Raw genomic sequence first — 21,498 nt, 5'->3', positions numbered from 1 at the left:
TTTATTCTGTTATATTCCATTATATTCTTACTACAAAATATATGTGTGTTGACTGTGATCGGGGTAAGTGTGTCTTGTCTGTTTAAACCTTTTCATGCGTGAGTTCCAAATATCTCTAACGGTCGCCCCAGCGTGAGTTGTTTTATGCACGTAATGTCAGAATGCACTCACTGTTCCAAAATGTGATTGTTACTCAACAGGACAGTGCTGTCTGCTAATTATATATAGGCTATGTTTCAACTTGTCAATTTCAAGTTTTATTTTCTAACAAAAATTGAGGTGTGTTCCGCCTCCTCATTAATTCACATAGAAGTAGCCCATTTCACTGTTGCGAACAATTTAAGTTTGAGGCTTTACTGAGCGGGACAAACTTCTCTCTTTGAGGAGAGCCCAAGCACTTCCCCAGTGTTTCCGCAGATCAAGTATGCAGACATTTGCGCAGTCTTGCACAAACTTTTTCCTCGTAGCACATTTCCTGTCTGATATTCACGTTGCCTTCATTCTTGTTTTCCTTACAAATAATAACTTTGGACATGTGTGCGTTCCTATCAAAGTAAGTGCCTTATTTTCTGTATTTTGTTGTTGTGTCTACTGTAGCATACAGTATGTACGTATGGAGCATTATATATTTACAGTTTTATTCACATGTTTTCAAGTACTGGTGACAAATAATGCATTCTGATTGTAATGGACACCTATGGATGTGTGTAAAATAATTTTTGGAAGGTTGTACTGATTATGATGAGCTAATGCTAAGCTATTTGCCAGCTATGTGTGGTGCCATGTTTGTTGACATTATACAATGAATTCTGGATGTCACGTAAACATCTGTCAGACCAAAGATGTTATAATGAGGTGAAGGAATGGTTCCGGAGTAAACTTGCGGAAGTGAATGAAGGGAAGTAAAGGATCGTAGATGACACACCCCCTTCAACATGCATACTACACACAGACCAAACTCATCTAGTCTCCACTTCTTATCTTTGGTTGATGCGAAAAAACAAACTAAAATAATCGGATTACTTTAGATTTTTTGAAAGTGTTTTACTCAATTATTTCAAGCAATGTGACCTCTCCCATGATGTGATGAATTTTACATAGTAATTGCTATTAGATCATTCATATTGTGGTTTCTGTCAGCCGAGAGTTAGCAAAATATGACTGCTTGTGTTATGTCAATCTTTCCTCAGTTAGCGCTAGGACTAATGTAGCCTACATTTTCCGGTTTGGATGATTGTGTTATTCTGTCTCTACTTCTATGCATGTCTGAACATTGCATCCAGAAATAAACTGGTCACATTCAGGACATAACTTTGTAAGGACTGTGTTTGTGCAAAATGTTTCTGAAAAAACAGTGTGGCCAGCTCAAGCGCCGAATGTTCTAAATAAGCGCTCTAATCACACCGGTTTGAGCGTAAGCAGCAAGGACCACTGTAGAATGATCAAACCCGTTCGGTGGTACGTGTCAAAGGGTTAATGAACAAAATAATTAACTATTGATTGAATTAATTTGGACGTAACGTAATTTCAACTCAAAATATGCCATTCTATTTGAAAATACATTTGATTAGTTTTATAATATTTCTTAGGACCTGCATAAATGAATGAATAATGGATTTATTTTTGATGGTGTATATTCAATGGATTTATTAATATAGACGGCCAACCACATCGGCACACCACAACAGCCACTAATCGCCGGCATGCGCACGGGAGGTATAAAAATAGCATGCAGTCAAGAATGTGGTAAAAATGGGCCTGTTTGTAAGGGGGTCATATAAACATGACCCATTTTTTACAGGCAAAATACCATCAATTCTATGTGAAAGCAGCATAAGATTGCTAGTAAACACCTGCAAGTTAATAGAAATGTCCAAAACCTCTACAGCGATCATGTAGGCCTATACCGGTATTTAAAACAATTATAGAAATATGTTCATTTGACATGTTCATTTGACAAATATAAGTGTGTAGGAGAGAGAAAAAAGGAGTGGTTTCCATGCTGAGTAGGAGCAGCAGCAGCAGGGCTGGCTCTTGCTGTGGCTGTTCGCTAAGTAGAAGCGATGGATTAGCGAGTAGCTACAGAGCGGCGGTAGCGGTAATGTCATCTCGACTCTCATTTCTCTTTGGGCCGGCGCGACCATGCATGCCCTCAGAGGGCTGATGAGTCGTGACGCCGAGGCCTGACCCAACCGGGGAGTTGTTGCCATTATGTACAAGTAGGAGGATAACGAGGCATTAATGCTAATGTGGGGGACCGAAGGAGGGAGGGAGGAAAGGGAGGAAAGGAAGGAGGGAAGCAGCACATCATCAACGGCTGTGGCCGTGCAATCCACCACCACTATCATCACTATCACTACTCACTAACACCGCCTGTCTGACCGCCCGCCCGCCTGCCGCCACCCCACACCCCCCTTTATGGCTCAGCCCTGTCATCTAACTATCCTCCCCTCCACAACCAGCCTCATCCTCTTTAGGAACCATTAGGGGCCAGCCCCAGCCTGCACACCCACACCGGGCTGGTGGCCAGTGAGACAGAGGCATGGTTGTGGTGGTGGTCAGTAAATCAGTCCGTGCCCACTGGTGGGACTGTATGTATGTGTAGCCCAGAGCAAGAGGAAGAGTGGTTTACAATGTATAAGGAAGGAGCTGTACAGCGAGCAACACAGGCACACACCACCCCCTCCCTGCGCCTTTCCCACAGACAGTACATCTCTGCCGCCCATACGATTGATTAAAACTGATGGGCCTCATTAATACTTTGATACAATGCATCTGTCGTGGGTGACACCATTGGATGCGTATTAACGGAGAGGATCATATTTAAAACGGTTCCGCTGAACACTCAGAGAGAGGAAAAGGAATTAAGCTTGCACACTCCTTCACTCATAGACACATGGGTTCATTCATTTACTCTCTTTCTCTCCATCTCCTATCTCCCTCCCTCCCTTACCCCCTCCACCCCCTGTGATTATAAAAGGTCTTTAGATCCATGGAAGTGAATGAATTACCAAAGGCAAAGACAGGGTTGTGATTCAGACGCCATGAATGACAAATTACCCCTTTGTTCCCTTCATCAATTGCATGCCTAATGAAATCAAACTCACGCCGATCGCATCAGGAGAGGAGAGGGTGCTCCAAACGGGAGAAGACCTGCCGTGATTTGTAACCTTTCTCCCCTAAATGGAGATTAACGCAAATCGTCTCGTATTGTTCCCCACTCGGATGCAAAAAAATTGAACCTCTAGAATGGGGTGTCACAAAGATATCCTTTACTAGCTCTGTATTTACAGCAGAGTGAAACTACACTGAGTGGACAAAACATCTTTCCATGACATAGGCTGACCAGTTGAATCCAGGTGAAAGCTATGATGTCACTTGTTAAATTCACTTCAATCAGTGTAGGTGAAGGGGAGGAGACCAGTTAAACACGGATTTTTAAGCCTTGAGACAATTGAGACACGGATTGTGTATGTGTGCCATTCAGAGGGTGAACAAGCAAGACAAAATATTTAAGTGCTTTTGAATGGGGTATGGTAGTAGGTGCCAGGCGCACCGGTTTGAGTGTGTCAAGAACTGCAACGCTGCTGGATTTTTCACGCTCAACAGTTTCCCGTGTGTAATGTGGTCCAGTGGGGTCCTGATGTACAAATCCTGGCCAGGACCCCAAAAATAAGAAAGGGCTGGGCCACAAGTGTTCTCTGCTGTCTGGTCTGTCTTTTCCACTACTGCACACTCCAATTAGCTACAGCCATGGCAGGAGGAAACATGGACCCCACTCCTCGGCCGATAGAGGACGCCCTCGTTACACCCCCCCCCCCCCCCCCCCCCCCTCCCGTCTATCCCCCCTCTGGGGACCACTCTGCTAATTAGTATTAATTACTCTTAATCCTAACCCCTAAATCTAATCACTGGCTTCTCCTCGCCTCTCTGGGCCTAGCTGCCAGAGCAGAGTAGAGCAGAGCAGGCACCCTCGTAGCCAGCCATCCAACCAGTCAGCTAAGTCTATTTATAGGCCTGTGTGGACTGGAAGGAAGGCATTGGTATTGGCAGGACACGCAAGTCAAGCCCCAACCTGATCATTGTTCCTGTGACATTACATACAACCTTGGCTGACGGAATTTAGGTCACAGCAAAAATATTACATCTGGACAAAATAAATGTCCCTCGATGGATATTTCTTATTTTTTTCTTTGAAATTGATTATTATGAACAAATTAATTCTATTTAATGGGGATCTCATTCATCAATTCCCTATTTAGTAATTGAAGGTAGAATCTAATAGCCTTACAAGCACTCCTTCAGTAATCCTGTCATTGTTTTTATATTGTGTTGGCTCATCTGCATAATGAAAAATCATACATTGAGACAATTGACTTGTAGGGACTCATTTTATAACATTGTACCATAATCTAAAGAGCTTTCACACAATTACAGCAACAAAATACATATTACATACATAAATTCACCTATTAGGAGTATACTTTATTGTATCCTCTGTGCAGTGAATGGTATTAATGTGAAACCCCTCCTCTGAATACTTTAGTGTCCCTAGTGTCTCTTTCAGTCCACTGAAGAACCTCTATTGATTGTCTGTTGGACTGGACATGAAGTCGATAGAGGCTTACATACAATTGGACTGGGCATCAGGTTGCTTATCTTAAGCTATTCTGTTGATATCCTGCAAATGACTTGATCTGTGGTTGTTCACCGTGCTTGGTTGGGGTTTGGCTCGAGGTAGAAGTTGTTCCCATAACCGCAAACCTAAAATCAGATTACTTTAATCCCAAACCTAATCGTAACCGTTAGGAGGAATATCTGACCCTGTTTCAGTCATTAGTGGAGAACTTCTACCTTCTCAGTTTGTCCATGTTAAAATACACTACATGACCAAAAGTATGTGGACACCTGTTAATCGACCATCTCATTCCAAAATCATAGGCATTAATATGGAGTTGGTCCCCCCTTTGATGCTATAATCGCCTCCACTCTTCTGGGAAGGCTTTCCACTAGATGTTGGAACATTGCTGCAGGGACTTGCTTCTATTCAGCCACAAGAGCATTAGTGAGGTCGGGCACTGATGTTGGGCGATTAGGCCTGGCTCGCAGTCAGCGGTCCAATTCATCCCAAAGGTTGTTTGATAGGGTTGAGGTCAGGGCTCTGTGCAGGCCAGTAAAGTCCTTCCACACCGATCTTGACAAACCATTTCTGTATGAACCTCGCTTTGTGCACGGGGGCATTGTCATGTTGAAATATGAAAGGGCCTTCCCTAAACTGTTGCCACAAAGTTGGAAGCACAGAATTGTCTAGAATGTCATTGTATGCTGTAGCGTTAAGATTTTCACTGGAACTAAGGGGCCTAAACAGCCCCAGACCATTATTCCTCCTCCACCAAACTTTACAGCATTCTCCTGGCATCCACCAAACCCAGATTAGTCTGTCGGACTGACAGATTGTGAAGCGTAAGTCATCACTCCAGAGAATGCGTTTCCACTGCTCCAGTGGAGGCGAGCTATACACCACTCCAGCCAACACTTGGCATTGGGAATGGTGATCTTAGGCTTGTGTGCGGCTGCTCTGCATTAGAAACCTATTTCATGAAGCTCCCGATGAACAATTCTTGTTCTGGCGTTGCTTCCAGAGGCAGTTTAGAACTCGGTAGTGAGTGTTGCAACCGAGGACAGACGATTTTTACACGCTACCCGCTTCAGCACTTGGTGGTCCTGTTCTGTGAGCTTGTGTGGCCTACCACTTCGCGGCTGAGCCGTTGTTGCTCTTAGACATTTCCATTTCACAATAACAGTACTTACAGTTGACCGGGGCAGCTCTAGCAGGGCAGAAATTTGATGAACTGACTTGTTGGAAAGATGCCATCGTTGAAAGTCAATGAGCTCTTCAGTAACGCCATTTTAATGCCAATATTTGTCTATGGAGATTGCATGGCTGAGTGCTCGTTTTATACACCTGTCAGGAACGGGTGTCCACATATGAATGCACTAATTTGAAGGGGTGTCCACATACTTTTGTATATATAGTGTACATTTGTCAAACACTTTTAAGATACTTCAAAGTATTTGAGGTGTGCTTCAAGCTTTTGGGATTATTTTATTTGTTCTATTATAACATGTAAACTAAATCAAAGCTAGCTTGACCTATGTTTTTGATCCATATCTGGTACAGAGGTCTAGAATGGACCCACAGTGTGGTGACTAGGCATTCCCTCTTACCTGTGGTGACTACGCCCAGCTGCAGGGTGCTACGGTCCTTGGTCAGCCCGTTTGTCTTGGGACTGGCGGTGGGGGCGATAGTGGTGACCGCTCTGGGTGGTCGTTTCCCTGGCACCTTGACCGTGGTCCTCAACAGGTCAATCTCTTTCCCGTGCACGTTCTGCATGTAGTCCTGGAACACACAAACATCACAAAAAACACACAGAATCAATGTCATTACTCTAAAACGTGGATATTTCATTGAAAAAAGAAAACGCTAACTGCCCCATTAGCTGATAAGAAATAACATTTCACTTTTGTTTTATGATATGACATATATCTTTCATCCACTTCAAAGCAAAATAAAAAATACCAAAAGCGACTGATCGACAGCTAAGAGAAGTTTCAGAACATTAGGTATCACCTGTGCTCATTGCTGCCTCACAAGCTAGCTGGCTTTTAGAGGCTTAATGAGTAGACTAATGAACGCAAACAGTCATTCTCTTTCAATTTGGTCATTTGATTTCGATTTAAAACAACATCACCATCCCAAGTGGATGAGGAAGGAAAGCCAAGGTGAAACTCATTGATATCAGCAAATATCAATGAGGAGAACTCTGCGCTCTGCTCGGCCTTTTACTGGGTGTGCCCCCCCCTCATCTCTAAATCTCTCTCCTTTCCTTTATCACAGTGCCATAAAGCACTCATCTCTTCCCCTGCCTCTTCTCTAATTACCCAGCCAGCTAGCGCTCCTCATTCTCATTTCATTTTATTGCTGGAATTAACAGCCAGATCGAAGCGTGCAAAGCTATTAAGATGTGTGATTAAGCCACATTCAATTAGTTTCTACAAACAATTTAATTGATGTAGCAGATAGAATTAACAGAAGGTGATTGTGTGGATGGCTTGGCTGACTGCGAAATTAAAGGGATCCTCGCTCTCTCGTTCCATGTCTCGCTCTCCCACCTTCTCTCTTTCCCGGTTGCTCTCGCTCCCAACCCACTCTCTCTCTCTATAACACCCTATGTCTCTCTCTCTCTCTCTCTATAACACCCTATGTCTCTCTCTCTCTCTCTCTCTCTCTCTCTCTCTCGCTCTCACTATAACACCCTCTGTCTCTCTCTCTATAACACCTTCTGTCTCTCTCTCTATAACACCCTGCCTCTCTCTATAACACCCTGTCTCTCTCTATAACACCCTGTCTCTCTCTCTCTCTCTATATATAACACCCCGCCTCTCTCTCTCAATTGCCCTCTGTCTCTCTCTCTCTATAACACACTGTCTCTCTCTCAATGCCCTCTGTCTCTCTATAACACCATTTGTCTCTCTGTCTCTATAACACCCTCTGTCTCTATAACACCCGCTGTCTCTGTCTCTCTCTCTCCCTCCCTCGCTCTCTCCTTCTCTCCCCTTCTCTCCCTCCCCCTCAGTCTGCTCGGTTGCTCAGAATGGGAATAAACAGGTGTCTAGTAATAAAACAGCAGTTCCTGTTCTGCCTCACCTCTGCTCAGTAAGTTAGCAGACAGACACTCCAGACAGAGCGTATAGACATGCCTCAGGTGACCTACGACCTATAATGATCTAGATCTACAGAGCTGCTAACTAGTCAATTACATACGGGTAAATTCCAAAATAAAGGAAACACTTGAGTAAATGAGGAACACAAATTATATTGAAAACAGGTATGGCTCCAAGTTAATTATAAAAATGCCCAGTTGTTCATTATTTTGGCTACCATGGATAGAAGAGATCTCAGTGACTTTGAATGAGGGGTCTCAAAGGAGCAGAGGGGGTTGAAAGTGTTTGTGTGTGTGTGTATGCGTCTGTGTGTGTGTGTTTCAGTCGCCAGATCTCAACCCAATTGAACACATGGGAGATTCTGGAGTGGCGCCTGAGACAGCGTTTTCCACCACCATCAGTAAAACACAACATCTCTAGTGCAAGAATGGCGTCGCATCCCTCCAATAGAGTTCCAGACATTTGTAGAATCTACGCCAAGGTGCATTGAAACTGTTCTGGCGGCTTATTGTGGCCCAACTCCTTATTTTGTCAATTACCTGTACATCACTGTAATGCTACATTGCTCTGCTAACAATGGCTACTAAATTAATCCATTATCATGTCATGAGAAGAATATCATCAAATCAAATTGTACTAGTCTCATGCGCCGAATACAACAGGTGTAGGTAGACCTTACAGTGAAATGCGTACTAACGAGGCCCCTAATAAACAATGCAGTTAAAAAAATACAATAAATAAGAATAAGAAATAAAAGTAACAAGTAATTAAAGAGCAGCAGTAAAATAACAATAGCGAGACTATATAAAGGGGGGTACCGGTACAGAGTCAATGTGCGGGGGTACCGCTTAGTTGAGGTATTTGAAGTAATATGTACATGTAGGTAGAGTTAACCATGCATAGATAATAACAACAGAGTGTAGCAGCGGTGTAAAAGAGAGAGGGGGGGGGGGGGGGCAATGCAAATAGTCTGGGTAGCCATTAGATGTTCAGGAGTCTAATGGCTTGAGGGTAGAAGCTGTTTAGAAGCCTCTTGGACCTAGACTTGGTGCTCTGGTAGCGCTTGCCATGTGGCAGCAGAGAGAACAGTCTATGACTAGGGTGGCTGGAGTCTGACAATTTTTAGGGCCTTCCTCTGACACCGCCTGGTATAGAGGTCCTGGATGGCAGGAAGCTTTACTCCAGTGATGTACTGGGCCGTACACACTACCCTCTGTAGTGCCTTGCGGTCAGCGGCCGAGCAGTTGCCATACCAGGCAGTGATGCAACCAGTCAGGATGCTCTCGATGGTGCAGCTGTAGAACCTTTTGAGGATCTGAGGAACCATGCTAAATCTTTTCAGTCTCCTGAGGGGGAATAGGTTTTGTCGTGCCCTCTTCACGACTGTCTTGTTGTGCTTGGACCATGTTAGTTTGTTGGTGATGTGGACACCGAGAAACTTGAAGCTAATCTATGATCATAAAACCAGATTTTGTCTATTTACTGTATGTTGCAAGCAAATGACAATGCTTTTTCGAGTATGAATGTCTTTGCTGAGAAGTGTTAATCTATGATCTTGCTAATATACATTATACTATTTCAAATTGGACTCTAAGGTCAAACAAATGTGGAGTTAATGTGTACAAATACTTCTCCAACTTTCACTAAACATATGCTAACATATGGAATTGTTTTAAGATGGTCATACAATGGATCATTTAGCTATTTGAATTAGATTTTTGGGGGTTATTTGAAAAAATATTGAATTTGGCATTTACTACTATAGCCCATAGAAACGCATTCCATAACACATTCATAAACGGCAAAAAAGACAGCCAAAAAATAAATTACCACGAATAAGGTTTGCAAGTGTCTGTCTTATATCCAGGAGATATACACTACCGGTCAAAAGTTTTAGAACACCTACTCATTCAAGGGTTTATCTACACTTTTACTATTTTATACATTGCAGAATAATAGTGAACACATCAAAACTATGAAATAACACATACGGAATCATGCAGTATAAATATATTTTAAAATATATTTTATATTGAGATTCTTAGCCACCCATTGCCTTGATGACAGCTTTGCACACTCTTGGCATTCCCTCAACCAGCTTCACTTGGAATACTTTTCCAACAGTCCTGAAGGAGTTCCCACATATGCTGAGCACTTGTTGTCTGCTTTTCCTTCACTATGTGGTCCGACTCATCCCAAACCATCTCAATTTGGTTGAGGTTGAGGGATTGTGGAGGCCAGGTCATCTGATGCAGCACTCCATCACTCTCCTTCTTGGTAAATCAGCCCTTACACAGCCTTGAGGTGTGTTGGGTCATAGTCCTGTTGAAAAACAAATGATAGTCCCACTAAGCCCAAACCAGATGGGATGGCGTATCGCTGCAGAATGCTATGGTAGCCATGCTGGTTAAATGTGCCTTGAATTCGAAATAAATCATTGACAGTGTCACCAGCAAAGCACCCCCACACCATCACACCTCCTCCTCCATGCTTCACGGTGGGAAATGCACACGCGGAGATCATCCATTCACCCACACCACGTCTCACAAAGACACGGCGGTTGGAACCAAAAATCTCCAATTTGGACTCCAGACCAAAGAACACATTTCCACCTGCCTAATGTCCAATGCTCGTGTTTCTTGGCCCAAGCAAGTCTCTTCTTCTTATTGGTGTCCTTTAGTAGTGGTTTCTTTGCAGCAATTCAACCATGAAGGCCTGATTCACACAGTGTCCTCTGAACAGTTGATGTTGATATGTGTCTGTTACTTGAACTCTGTGAAACATTTATTAGGGCTGCAAGTTCCGAGACTGGTAAATCTAAATGAACTTATCCTCTGCAGCAGAGGTAACTCTGGGTCTTCCATTCCTGTGGCGGTCCTCATGAGAGCCAGTTTTATCATAGCGCTTGATGGTTTTTGCAACTGCACTTGAAGAAACTTTAAAAGTTCTTGAAATTCTCCTTATTGACTGACCTTCAAGTCTTAAAGTAATGATAGACTGTTGTTTCTCTTTGCTTATTTGAGCTGTTCTTGCCATAATATGGACTTGGACTTTTGCCAAATAGGGCTATTTTCTGTATACCAACCCTACCTTGTCACAACACAACTGACTGGCTCAAACGCATTAAGGAAAGAAATTCCACACATTAAATTTTAAGGCACACCTGTTAGTTGAAATGCATTCCAGGTGACTACCTCATGAAAATGGTTGAGAGAATGCCAAGAGTGTGCGACACTGTCATCAAGGTAAAGGGTGGCTATTTGAAGAATCCCAAAAATAAAATATATTTTCATTCAACACTTTTTTTTGGTTACTACATGATTCCGGATGTGTTATTTCATGCAGAAAATAGTCAAAATAAAGAAAAACCCTTGAATGAGTAGGTGTTCTAAAACGTTTATGTAAGTGTAGTGTAAGAAATCTCAGGAAATATGTTTTTTTGGAGACATATTTAACCCCTTATTTTTTGTTGGCACAAAACTACTTCCATCCGTTTGTATGGGCTACCTTCAGACGAGTCCCGTGACACTTTTGGAACTTGTCCGTGTTCCTCAGTCTCCCCTTTCCATAGAGTGGTCATAATAGTTAGTAGCTAAAACGGTTTGGACGCTACAGCCGTTTTCGCGAGAAGACCGCTGTAGCTCGGTATCCCACTGATGCGAATGCGGTGGATTGAGACGAAGCCCATGCCAAAAACCTGATCTCTCTCTAGCTTAAACTGACGGATTTTGATGGGGATTTTTTTATTATGTTGTTATGTGTCAATAAACTCTTAAGGATTAAATGCAAAGGCGAGAACTCATGAGTTGGAGTGGGAGGGGTTAGAGGTCTGTAGACCGGGACGAGCAGGGCATGAGGCAGCCGTGTCGTGCTGTGGGGGGGCCCTGACTGAGTCTGCCGGCAGGCTGCAGCGGAGTGTTTAAGAGGTATTAGTGGCCCAGCGGGACTCTGACAGAGACGGATGTGGCAGGTCCCTCAGCCTCCAACAAGCGCCACGCACAGCGGTGAGCGCCATTATAAATACAAGCTAGCGTGGTGGCCCGGGCGCGGCAGGCACACAGCAGACCCCAGCAGTAGCAGCTAGCGTCATGCATGTTCCCATTACCATAACTCCAGGACCGGGTGTAACACGCGGGATATGAACCCGGGTCTCCCACGGGAGCAACCAACATCTTAGACTTAGACCACTAGACCAAGAGGGCAGACACCCCTTGTTCCGTGGGCAGACGCTGGCTTTGAAGTTCGCAGGCAGGGCTACCTCATCACGTGACCATGAGCAACCATGCCCGACTCATGTCCGCTACACGGGCACCACAGAGGTGTGGGGGTGTAGAGATGACCACCACCTCTGCCTCTCTGTCCCCTCTCCCACCTTATAATCGTAATAGCAGTCATCTAAGATGGAGTTCTTATAATCAGAGGCTGAAAGATCTCTGCTAGCTTTTTTGTCTCTCTGGAAACCTTGTTTATAAATGTATCAATATGTGTACATAACATTTATGTTAAATCGTTCATTTCAACTTTTTGTGAGGGACAAGCATGCATGTTGTCGTTTCTCTATTCCCTACATAGCTAAAACGGTCCACTGCAAACAGAACTATACCAAATGTAGGGATACTCACATGTAAACTTGGGTGGTAGGTGAGGAGGCCGTTGTCACAAAGTGTGACGTATTTCTTCTTCCACTCCTTGTTCAGGGACTTCCCACTTCTCTTCAGAAGGATGCCCTGGAGGAGAGAGGAGAATAAAGGGTCAGAAAATGTCTTCCTCCAGCTAAACACAGTGGACTAAAACATATGCAACAAACTTGGGATGACAATGAGAACACTTGCTCTATCCTTAGATCTGACCAGAGGGGTAATTTTACAGGAGCAGGTTACTTGTATGTATGTGAGTAAGTATGCGAGTACAACCTTTTTCAACCTTCCAATTCATGATTCTCATTGGTCACTATAACCTCATAGTCAATGCAACTCAACAGCGGTCACTTGAACCTCCATAATTGGTCCTGTCCTACTGCAAACTACACTCTTACAGTCAAAGTGAGCAGAGACAATCCAATTTGCCCCTGTATGCATTCATCCCTATGTCCTGACCAGTTGAACTTTGGAGGACCTCTCCATCGAGGGATTAGGGTGTGTGATCTCCCCCTCTTCAAAGGCCTGATTTAGCCCCTCTCCTCTATTCCACCACCACCATTATCTTCTGGAGCCTCTTAATTCCTCAGATGGTTGGCCTTATCTGCTTGGACAATCCAGGGTAAACAATGGCAGTTCCTCTGCAGGAGTTGGCCAAACACTGGGATCTGTGGGGCTGTGAAGGTTCTCTGGGGGTATGGACCAGGGAGGACCAGGGGAGGGGCACGCTTAATTAGGGAATTACCAGGGGAGTGTTTGTGCTTTTACAGCCAGGGTTGTGTGTGTGTGTGTGTGTGTGTGTTTTTCCTCTGTGTGTTTGTGTGTGTGTGTGTGTGTGTGTGTGTGTCTTTTTCCTCTGTGTGTGTGTGTCAGTATTAAATAGGGTAACCTCACCCTCCGATATTGTCCTAGGCTGGGCCATCCTGCAGAGCTGTATAATTCTAATTAACACATCAGGAGCTGACCCTGGCTGACCCAGGCACCAGGCTGGGGGCAGACAATCATCCTAATCCTGGCCCCGCTCCCCCTGCCTTGATCTGGCCCTGACCTACTCATGCTGGGGCCCCAGGACAGCCTCTGTATGCCCAGAGAGAGGACCCCTATGCCCTGCTGAACACATCCATAACCCCCCTACTGGAGGGCCCTAGCAGGCCTCTGATCATCACTTTGTGTGATGGTCTTTTCTTGAAGTTTGATAACCACTACCCAATACCTGTTCTGCCATTTTAACAATGACATACTGATGTTATTAGGGATATTTCAAAGACGGCTTTTATAAACGTATTTGTATTCTCATGTGCGAAACCTGGTGTTTCACATACATACTGTTCATGATTTGGTCTTTGTGACCCGAAAGCTTGGTATATGAAATGACTAAAATTGATCAAAGCGTGCACAGACTCTTTTCTCCATGATTTGGTCAATAAAAGAACTGTAAACACAATGTAATGGCTTTATGATCACATGAAGTAAATGGTCCCGTCACAAGGCTTCTGGCGACGGTGTAATGCGTGTTTTACACACAAATAATGTTATACATCTCCTGTCCTTATTGAGCCAGCCATAAATCTATACATGTAATCAGTGGACCAACATAAATTCATCACTGGTTTGAAAAGATCAATACTAATACTGAGAAGTAGTCCAATGTAGGGACTTTATACAACCTCTTAATTCATCTGTCAGAAACAAAAGCAGAATATCTTTTTTTATCCTCGAATATATTTTTATCAAATTGAGCTTCCATTTAAAACAATTAGAATAATTGAGTTAAAATTCACATTTATATTAGAAGAATGATTTGATCACTTACAGCAACTATAGTGTTATTTTATGACCGAAAGAGAAAGAGTCAATGGGTGCATGTCGTGAAGACTTTTTTAAATTTTTTAAAATTGCGTTTCACCTTCTGTCTCTCCTTCCTTCCCTCCCGCGCTCTCTGACTCACACTCAACCATGATCACCATGTTCAGGCTTTGTGACAAAGGAGACCGGCCGATCGCCAGACGCACTCTCCGTGTCCAGATAATTGCCATATCTACACAGAGGAGATAGCGTCTTCCCTTTCCATTGTCACGCTCCTGGAAAAAAAGCTGCATCCTGCCACAGTGGCTGAGTGATAGCCCAGGCCTTTGTGACAGCCAGCCGGAGGAGAAAAGGAGGAAGAGAAGAGGGGTTTGGAAAAGGGGGAAATAGAGAGCGAAGGCCAGAATAAAAAAAAACAAGTGTTGACAGCTCCACGGCAGTGAGTGTGTTGTTGCCTTTATTTAAAATGTTTACAGATAGGAGGGGGCTCAGGGTCAGTGGATTGAGGGATGGGAGGAGGTGGGGTGGGGGGCAGTGTATAATTTGCGCAATAGGGGTAATTAAGCTCACATTGGCACTTTGATTTTCCGTATCGTGCAATTGACTGGCCAGGGCAGGCCATAAGCTACTCTTAATAGCCCCCACCCACCCACCACTCCTGGATAGATCATGGGACGAGAGCTGGCCAAGGTCTTATCTTATCGTCTTATTGTACGTTGCTATGATACCCACCAAGGGAAGAGGCCCTACTTCAGGCCATCATCATATGGGTAGAATGAATGTCAGAGCTCACAGTAAGTATGTTTGGTAAGGGGGGGGGGGGTCTTTAAGATCTCTGTCAACTGACCTCCCTCTCACCTGGCCCTGCTGGTCTAATCCCCTTAAACCTGACTTAACCCTGGTCAATGATATGGAGGGAATTGCACTGGTCATTACAGTTACATTCTGATTGGAATCAAATGAGACTCAATAAAAAGTTTGTATACATTATATTTGGCTTGTTTGGCAATGTTTTGTTGCTGATTTTATTTATTTGGTCATTTCTACTATGCGTTTCATCTGTCATCTTATACTTGTATTCATTCTAAATGTGCAGAAACAGCAGGGAATGCTTGGCATACCATGTTGAAAACAAAGTGTATACTTTGACCGTTCCCGTAATTCCCGGTTAAGAAGGATAATGCTAGGATTAGGATACTGACCCTTGCTGAAAGCCCTCATATAATCAGGAGAGAATAGTAATCAATGTGTCAATCCCTCCTCATCCTGGTTCTTAGTACAAATTACGCCAACTCAGTGTGATGTTGAATTCCACTGTACTTCATACAGGCTATTTAGCTTAATTTGAAAGGAAAATGTATACTAAAGACTCTATTTCTTAAGTTTTCCTGTTGAAAAACAATATCCAAAGTATAAAGTCGATGTACCTTTGAGAAAGACACTTAACCCTAATTGTCCTGTGGCGGCAGGTAGCCTAGTGGTTAGAGCGTTGGGCCAGGTTGCTGGATCGAATCCCCGAGCTGACAAGGCAAAAACTAAATCTGTCGATCTGCCCCTAAGCAAGGCAGTTAACCCACTGTTCCCCAGGCACCGAAGACGTGGATGTCGATTAAGGCAGACCCCCGCACCTCTCTGATTCAGAGGGGTTGGGTTAAATGCGGAAGACACATTTCAGTTGAATACATTCAGTTGGACAATCGACTAGGTATCTCCCGTTCCTGTAAGTAAGTAATGTGTACACACTTAAGGTTAAAAATATGTTTTGAGCAAAATGGTGTTTTTTAGACAACTGCAAACTTCAAGAGTTGGCAATTCAAGGCGTTGGTCTGATGTCGTCTGCCCCCCTCCTTACTTGTGGGGACAATAGAGGAGTAATGGAACCCACCCGACCACCTGGTGTCATGTCATACCTGAAACATCCATTGAGATGTGCCTTTAAGTAAATCTGGTGATCAATGAGGTGAAAAGGTGACTGGAGTGCATATTCAAAGACTATTAAAACTATATTTGGAGCTTGGTTACATGGACAAGCTTGTGATCCTTACACTTGTGTCGACAGTTTTCAGTGTTGTATTGGAATATTATAATTACTCAAAGTGTTTTCGGGAATTGATTTCTGGGAACGAGGAAAATAAAGTGATTTAGAAGCTTACATTTTCTTGGGAAATTAAAAGACAACAAAGTGAGTATTTGTCTAATAACATTAGAAGGTCAAATAAAATACATCGGATGGATAAAACAAATACTGCCTTCAACGAAATTACAAGCCACAATCTCTAATGCTGAAAATAATACCATGTCAATATGTGACACCTAGGTACTGCAATATGATGGCATAATATATTACAAATTCTCTAGGCTAATAGTGAGTCTAAATCTTCAAACCCATCCAACCTGACAGCTACACATCCAGAAAGTAAGTATCTAAAGATTATGATCTGTATGTCTTGATACTTTGCAGGGAAATTCTCCTTCTGAGGTTCCTTTTCCTTTCATTATAAGAACCCTCGGGGTTCAGACAGCACTACTTGCAATGGGATTCTAATGATTACAATCTTTAATGGTTTCTTTCATTTGTAATTTGGTATCACATCGCCATCTAGTGGTTGTAAAGATGTATGATTCAGCCCACCCACAAAGCAAACATTTCCTCAACACTGACATAAACACACTTGCCAGATCAGGAATAGTATGCTCAAAACTTTTTTAAATATACATACATTTTTAAATACACTCCCCTCCATATGTGTTTGGACAGTGAAGCAAAAATGTCTAATTTGGCTCTATACTCCAGCATTTTGAATTTGAGATCAAATGTTGCATATGCAACAGTACAGAATGTCAACTTTTTGGGGGGATATTTTCCATAGAGATCCTATTAAATTACAATTAAATGTTCTAATTCCTATTGGAATTTTCATTCATATCTGCTCTAACGTTTATAAATGAAAGCACTGTGTTCCTAGTCCGCCCCATTTGAAGAAGTCAAAAGTATTTGGACCAATTCACTCATAGTGTATTAAAGTAGTCAAAAGTTTAGTATTTGGTCCCATATTCCTTGCACACAATGACTACATCAAGCTTGTGACTCAAAATACTTGTTGGATGCATTTACAGCTTGCTTTGGTTGTGTTTTGCCCAATAGGAAGTGACTTGTGAATAATGTACTGTGTAATTTTTGTCACTTTTATTGTAAGTAAAAATAGAATACGTTTTTGAACACTTCTACATGAATGTGGATGCTACCATGATTGTGAATAATCAACAATGAATAGTGAATGATGAAAGTTACAGAGGGACAAAGATCATATCCCTGAAAAATGCCAACCTCCCCCATTATTGGTAATGGTAAGAGGTTAGCATGTTTTGTTGTAGCCTCTGTAACGTTCTCACTCATCCTTATTCAGGATTATTTAGAAGAAGAGTTCATAAACATCTAATATAGTCATTTACAAAGAAAATGACTCCAGTCATCATTCACCATTCAGTTCCTATTGGGCAAAACATCACTCAGGGTTAATTGCGTAATGCCGGTTCTCTGAGAATATGAGTGAGATGTCTCACTATGGAAGAACCAATCACACAACGTCTGTCGGAGACAGACAGATCGAGTGGCGAATGAGCTGAGCCCCTCCCTCTTTATAAGGAGCCATGTGCACTCGCCCCACCATCTGGTTATTCTCAAGCATGTCTCTTTTCCTTGTGCTCTTGCGAGCAGGGAAATGCGGTGCGGCATCTCACTCATATTCTCAGCGAACCGGGCTTACGCAAGTAACCTTGAGTTCTCTTTCAAATACTAGTTTCAATGTCTCACTATGGGATACAGCCAACTCCCATATAGCAGACAGACTCTCCGAAGCCAAGGCAGTCTCTACAGTCACCCCTCAAGAGGCTCTGACACTGAGGACTGTATGTGCCAAAGAAGGAGCAGTGAAATTCAGTAAGAAAAACGGAAAAAAAATATATGCAGGGTGACCCAACATGCCGCATCATAAATCTCTTGTACAGAAATGCCTTTGAACAGCGCACAAGAGATAGCGATACCTCTGATGGAATGAGCCCTCAGGCCCTCTAGGGGCTGTAAACCCTTGCGATTATAACCCAGTATAATAGCCTCCACTATCCAATGGGATAGTCGTTGATGAGAGAGGAGCCTACCCTTGCAGGGAGGTGCCCAGGACACAAAGAATTGATCGCTCTTTCGTAATGCTCTCGTTCTATCCAAGTAAATGTGCAAAGCGCGAACTGGACACAAACGGTGGAGACGCTCCTCCTATGTAGAAGAGAAGGGCGGCGGGTGGAAAGCCAAAAGCTCTTGATGAGGCAATTATAAGTATTGCCGACCTTAGTCATAAAGGTGGGGTTAGGTAGAAAAGTCACCTTGGAAAACCCTGGGGCAAACTGTCGGCACAATTCGTGGACTGACAGTGTGTGCATCTCACTCACTCGCTTTGCAGATGTCAGGGCAATCAAGTAAAGCAGTTTTGAAGGAGATATTTAATCTAAATGCTTTCCTGCGCCTCTAAAGGCTGCTGCGAAATAGCCTGAAGCACAATAGACAGGTCTCAAGACGGGGCTAAAGGCTTGGAGACTGTAAGCGACGATCCCCCTTCATAAAACAGCATTGGTAAAGGAATGATCTGCCTTAGGTCACACCACTTCTCAAAACCGCACCACTTGTTAACATACAGTGAGCATGTAGAAGTAAGTGGCTCTGGCACTCTGGATAGTCTCAATTGACTGAGTGGCAAGCTTGTCACATCACATTCAGATCCATCGTCTTACGGGACAGGCCCTTGGGCCAGGGTTTCGGGTGAGGGTGGAAAATCTCTCTTCTCTTAGGTCAGAAGATCCCTGCTTAACGGTAGTTGCCAGGGCTGGTCATAAATAAGGAGAGTGATCTCTGCTAAGTAGAGCCTCCCTGGCCATTGAGGGGCTACTAAGATGAGGGATAAGCCTGGTTCCCTCGCTCTGACTAGTACCAGGCATAGAGGAGGAAAAGCGTAGACCATAACCTTTAGCACGAGAGGGGATGGCCTTGCCGTGTTAGCTAGCCTGTTTTACGCTGTCTCGTAGACTGGATCACCGCAGGTTGTGACTGGTTCAGTTAGTAGGCACCAAGCAGCTTAATGCTAGGCAAACTAAATATGAGAGCTAATCTAGCTATCGGCAGGTGGTTGTTAGCTAGCTAGCATTCGCTGTGAGGGCTAGTAGCGTAGCTAAAGCTAGCAAAGGCCGGTACTCAGTAAAACCTTACAACACTCGCATGACTCGTTTGAGAGCTGCATAAGCATGTTTGTTTCCCATGGCATACGGGGGCCCATGATAACGCTGGGAGTAAAGTATTCAATTCAAATCAACTCAAATTGTATTTGTCACATGCACCGAATACAACAGGTGTAGACCTTTCAGTGAAATGCTTACTACAAGCCCTTGCTAACCGGGTTATGCGTGTGCTAGTCGACGCTTAGCCGCTAGCAAGTGTTCCCCTTGTTGGCTAGCGCCGCATATGGCGAAGAAAACCATTTGAATAGCGTTATAGAATAGATTCTCTTTTGACCATAGCACATCGAGGTGTAACTGGTCAGTTTAGCCAACAAAACGAGTGAATGTTAAATGCACAAAACGAGAGAAATAAGCTGGTTTTCCAGCATCATCGAGTCGCAAACGCAAGAGCGAGGGGTTCAAGTGCCTGCCTGAAGCAGATTAGCATTGGCCATAATTCATTGACCCAGAGAGTCTGACTAGGTTGCGGTCAAGCCCTTCCTTTGGCCCTAATTCGTGGAAAAAGCCGTGTGACGCTAGCTACAACTGGAGACTTAGAGCAAGTAGAAAATTGCTAAAAGCTAATTCTACTCGAAGCAAAACAATTCCTTTTGGTCAGTACTCAACATGAAGGACGAGAACGGGGGCACTACGTTGAGCAGCGTTAACCTCGCGGTTTGCCTGGGAACAGTTAAGCAGGAAGTGATCAAGTCGTGCTGAGGAGAGCTTAGAGAGGATAGTGATCTTGAGAACGAGAGTAACTAGAGGACGGGGCGAGGGGCGCCTTATAAAGAAGGAGGGGCTCACCTCATTCGCCACTCGATCTGTCTGTCTCCGACAGACGTTGTGTGATTGTTTCTTCCATAGTGATCCACCTATTCAGCGAATCCCAGAGTGAGACATCAAAACTAGTATTTGAAAGAGAACCCAAAACAGAACCAAAACAAACTGCAAATGCATCCAACAAGTTTGTAGAGTCACAAGCTTGATGTAGTAATTGTGTGCTAGGAATATGGGACCGTATACAAAACTTTTGACTACTTTAATACACTAAGTGAATTTGTCCAAATACTTATGACTTCTTCAAATCGGGGGGTGGATTTAGAAATGAAAGCACTTTATATAGGATAATCAGATATGTATGAAAATACCCTCAAATAAAAGGTGACATTCTATATTGTTGTCTCACATGAAACATTTCATCTTAAATCCAAAATACTGGAGTATATAGCCAAATAAAAACATTTGCATCACTGTCCAAAAACATACAGAGGGGAGTGTATGCACTAAAGGGGAGAAATGTGCTACTTACACAGTGAATGTGCTATACTTACCTGAATACCATTGGTGATCAGAATGTGGCACCCTAATCAATAAAGTGCGCTACTTTCGACCAGGGCCTTGAGCAAAAGTAGTGCACTATATAGGGAATAGAGTGTGATTTCAGACACAATCTATGACTAGTGTAGGAGTAGAGAGACACTCACCTGTTTGATGGGTATGGCCCTTCCACTGCCTATGCTATCTGTTTTACTGTCAGTGGTCTTTGCCTGTTCACTGTTGGCTTTCCGTGACTGCAAGGAAACAAGAGAGTCAGTCGGTCACTGGAAAAAACATGGAGTGGGGGGAGATGGGGAGATGGGAGTTGAGTAAGGTGCATGTATCAAGATGAGCATGTGGGTCAGAGGTAAGAATGTTTGGAGGTTGGGGTGTGTGGGACGTGTGTGTGTGTGTGTGTGTGTGTGTGTGTGTGTGTGTGTGTGTGTGTGTGTGTGTGTGTGTGTGTGTGTGTGTGTGTGTGTGTGTGTGTGTGTGTGTGTGTGTGTGTGTGTGTGTGTGTGTGTGGTGTGTGTGTGTGCGCGTGTGGAGAGCGGTTGGGCGGCGAATTCAACATCGCAAAACAAAATTCTCAACAACAACAAAAGCTTTGAAAATAAACAAACAAGCAGACCAGCGTAACATACAGCGGTAACATTGACATGCGTGCAGTAATAAAAAAAGACCAGACCAGAACAGACCAGACCAGACACTGAAGAAACATCCCAACACATAATAGGTAGTAGAC

The 21,498-nt window shown here is 43.5% G+C and overlaps 1 protein-coding gene across 2 annotated transcripts in view; it reads right to left on the bottom strand.

The window, feature by feature from the left end:
• The window catches only part of LOC139560229 (arf-GAP with GTPase, ANK repeat and PH domain-containing protein 3-like), a 227,662-nt gene that overhangs the window by 80,158 nt on the left and 126,006 nt on the right, over positions 1–21,498 (bottom strand). For both annotated transcript variants that reach the window (XM_071376805.1, XM_071376804.1), the window contains exons 9-11: positions 20,921–21,007; positions 12,348–12,452; positions 6,229–6,400 (exon numbers count right to left, since the gene is read on the bottom strand). In XM_071376805.1, the coding sequence (XP_071232906.1) occupies positions 6,229–6,400; positions 12,348–12,452; positions 20,921–21,007 (364 nt within the window). The remainder of the gene's footprint in view (positions 1–6,228; positions 6,401–12,347; positions 12,453–20,920; positions 21,008–21,498) is intronic.

Source organism: Salvelinus alpinus, chromosome 30 (assembly GCF_045679555.1).
Source record: "Salvelinus alpinus chromosome 30, SLU_Salpinus.1, whole genome shotgun sequence".
Lineage (NCBI taxonomy): Eukaryota > Metazoa > Chordata > Actinopteri > Salmoniformes > Salmonidae > Salvelinus > Salvelinus alpinus.
The sequence above is the reverse complement of the archived record's forward strand: the minus strand, read 5'-3'. Positions and strand labels throughout refer to the sequence as shown.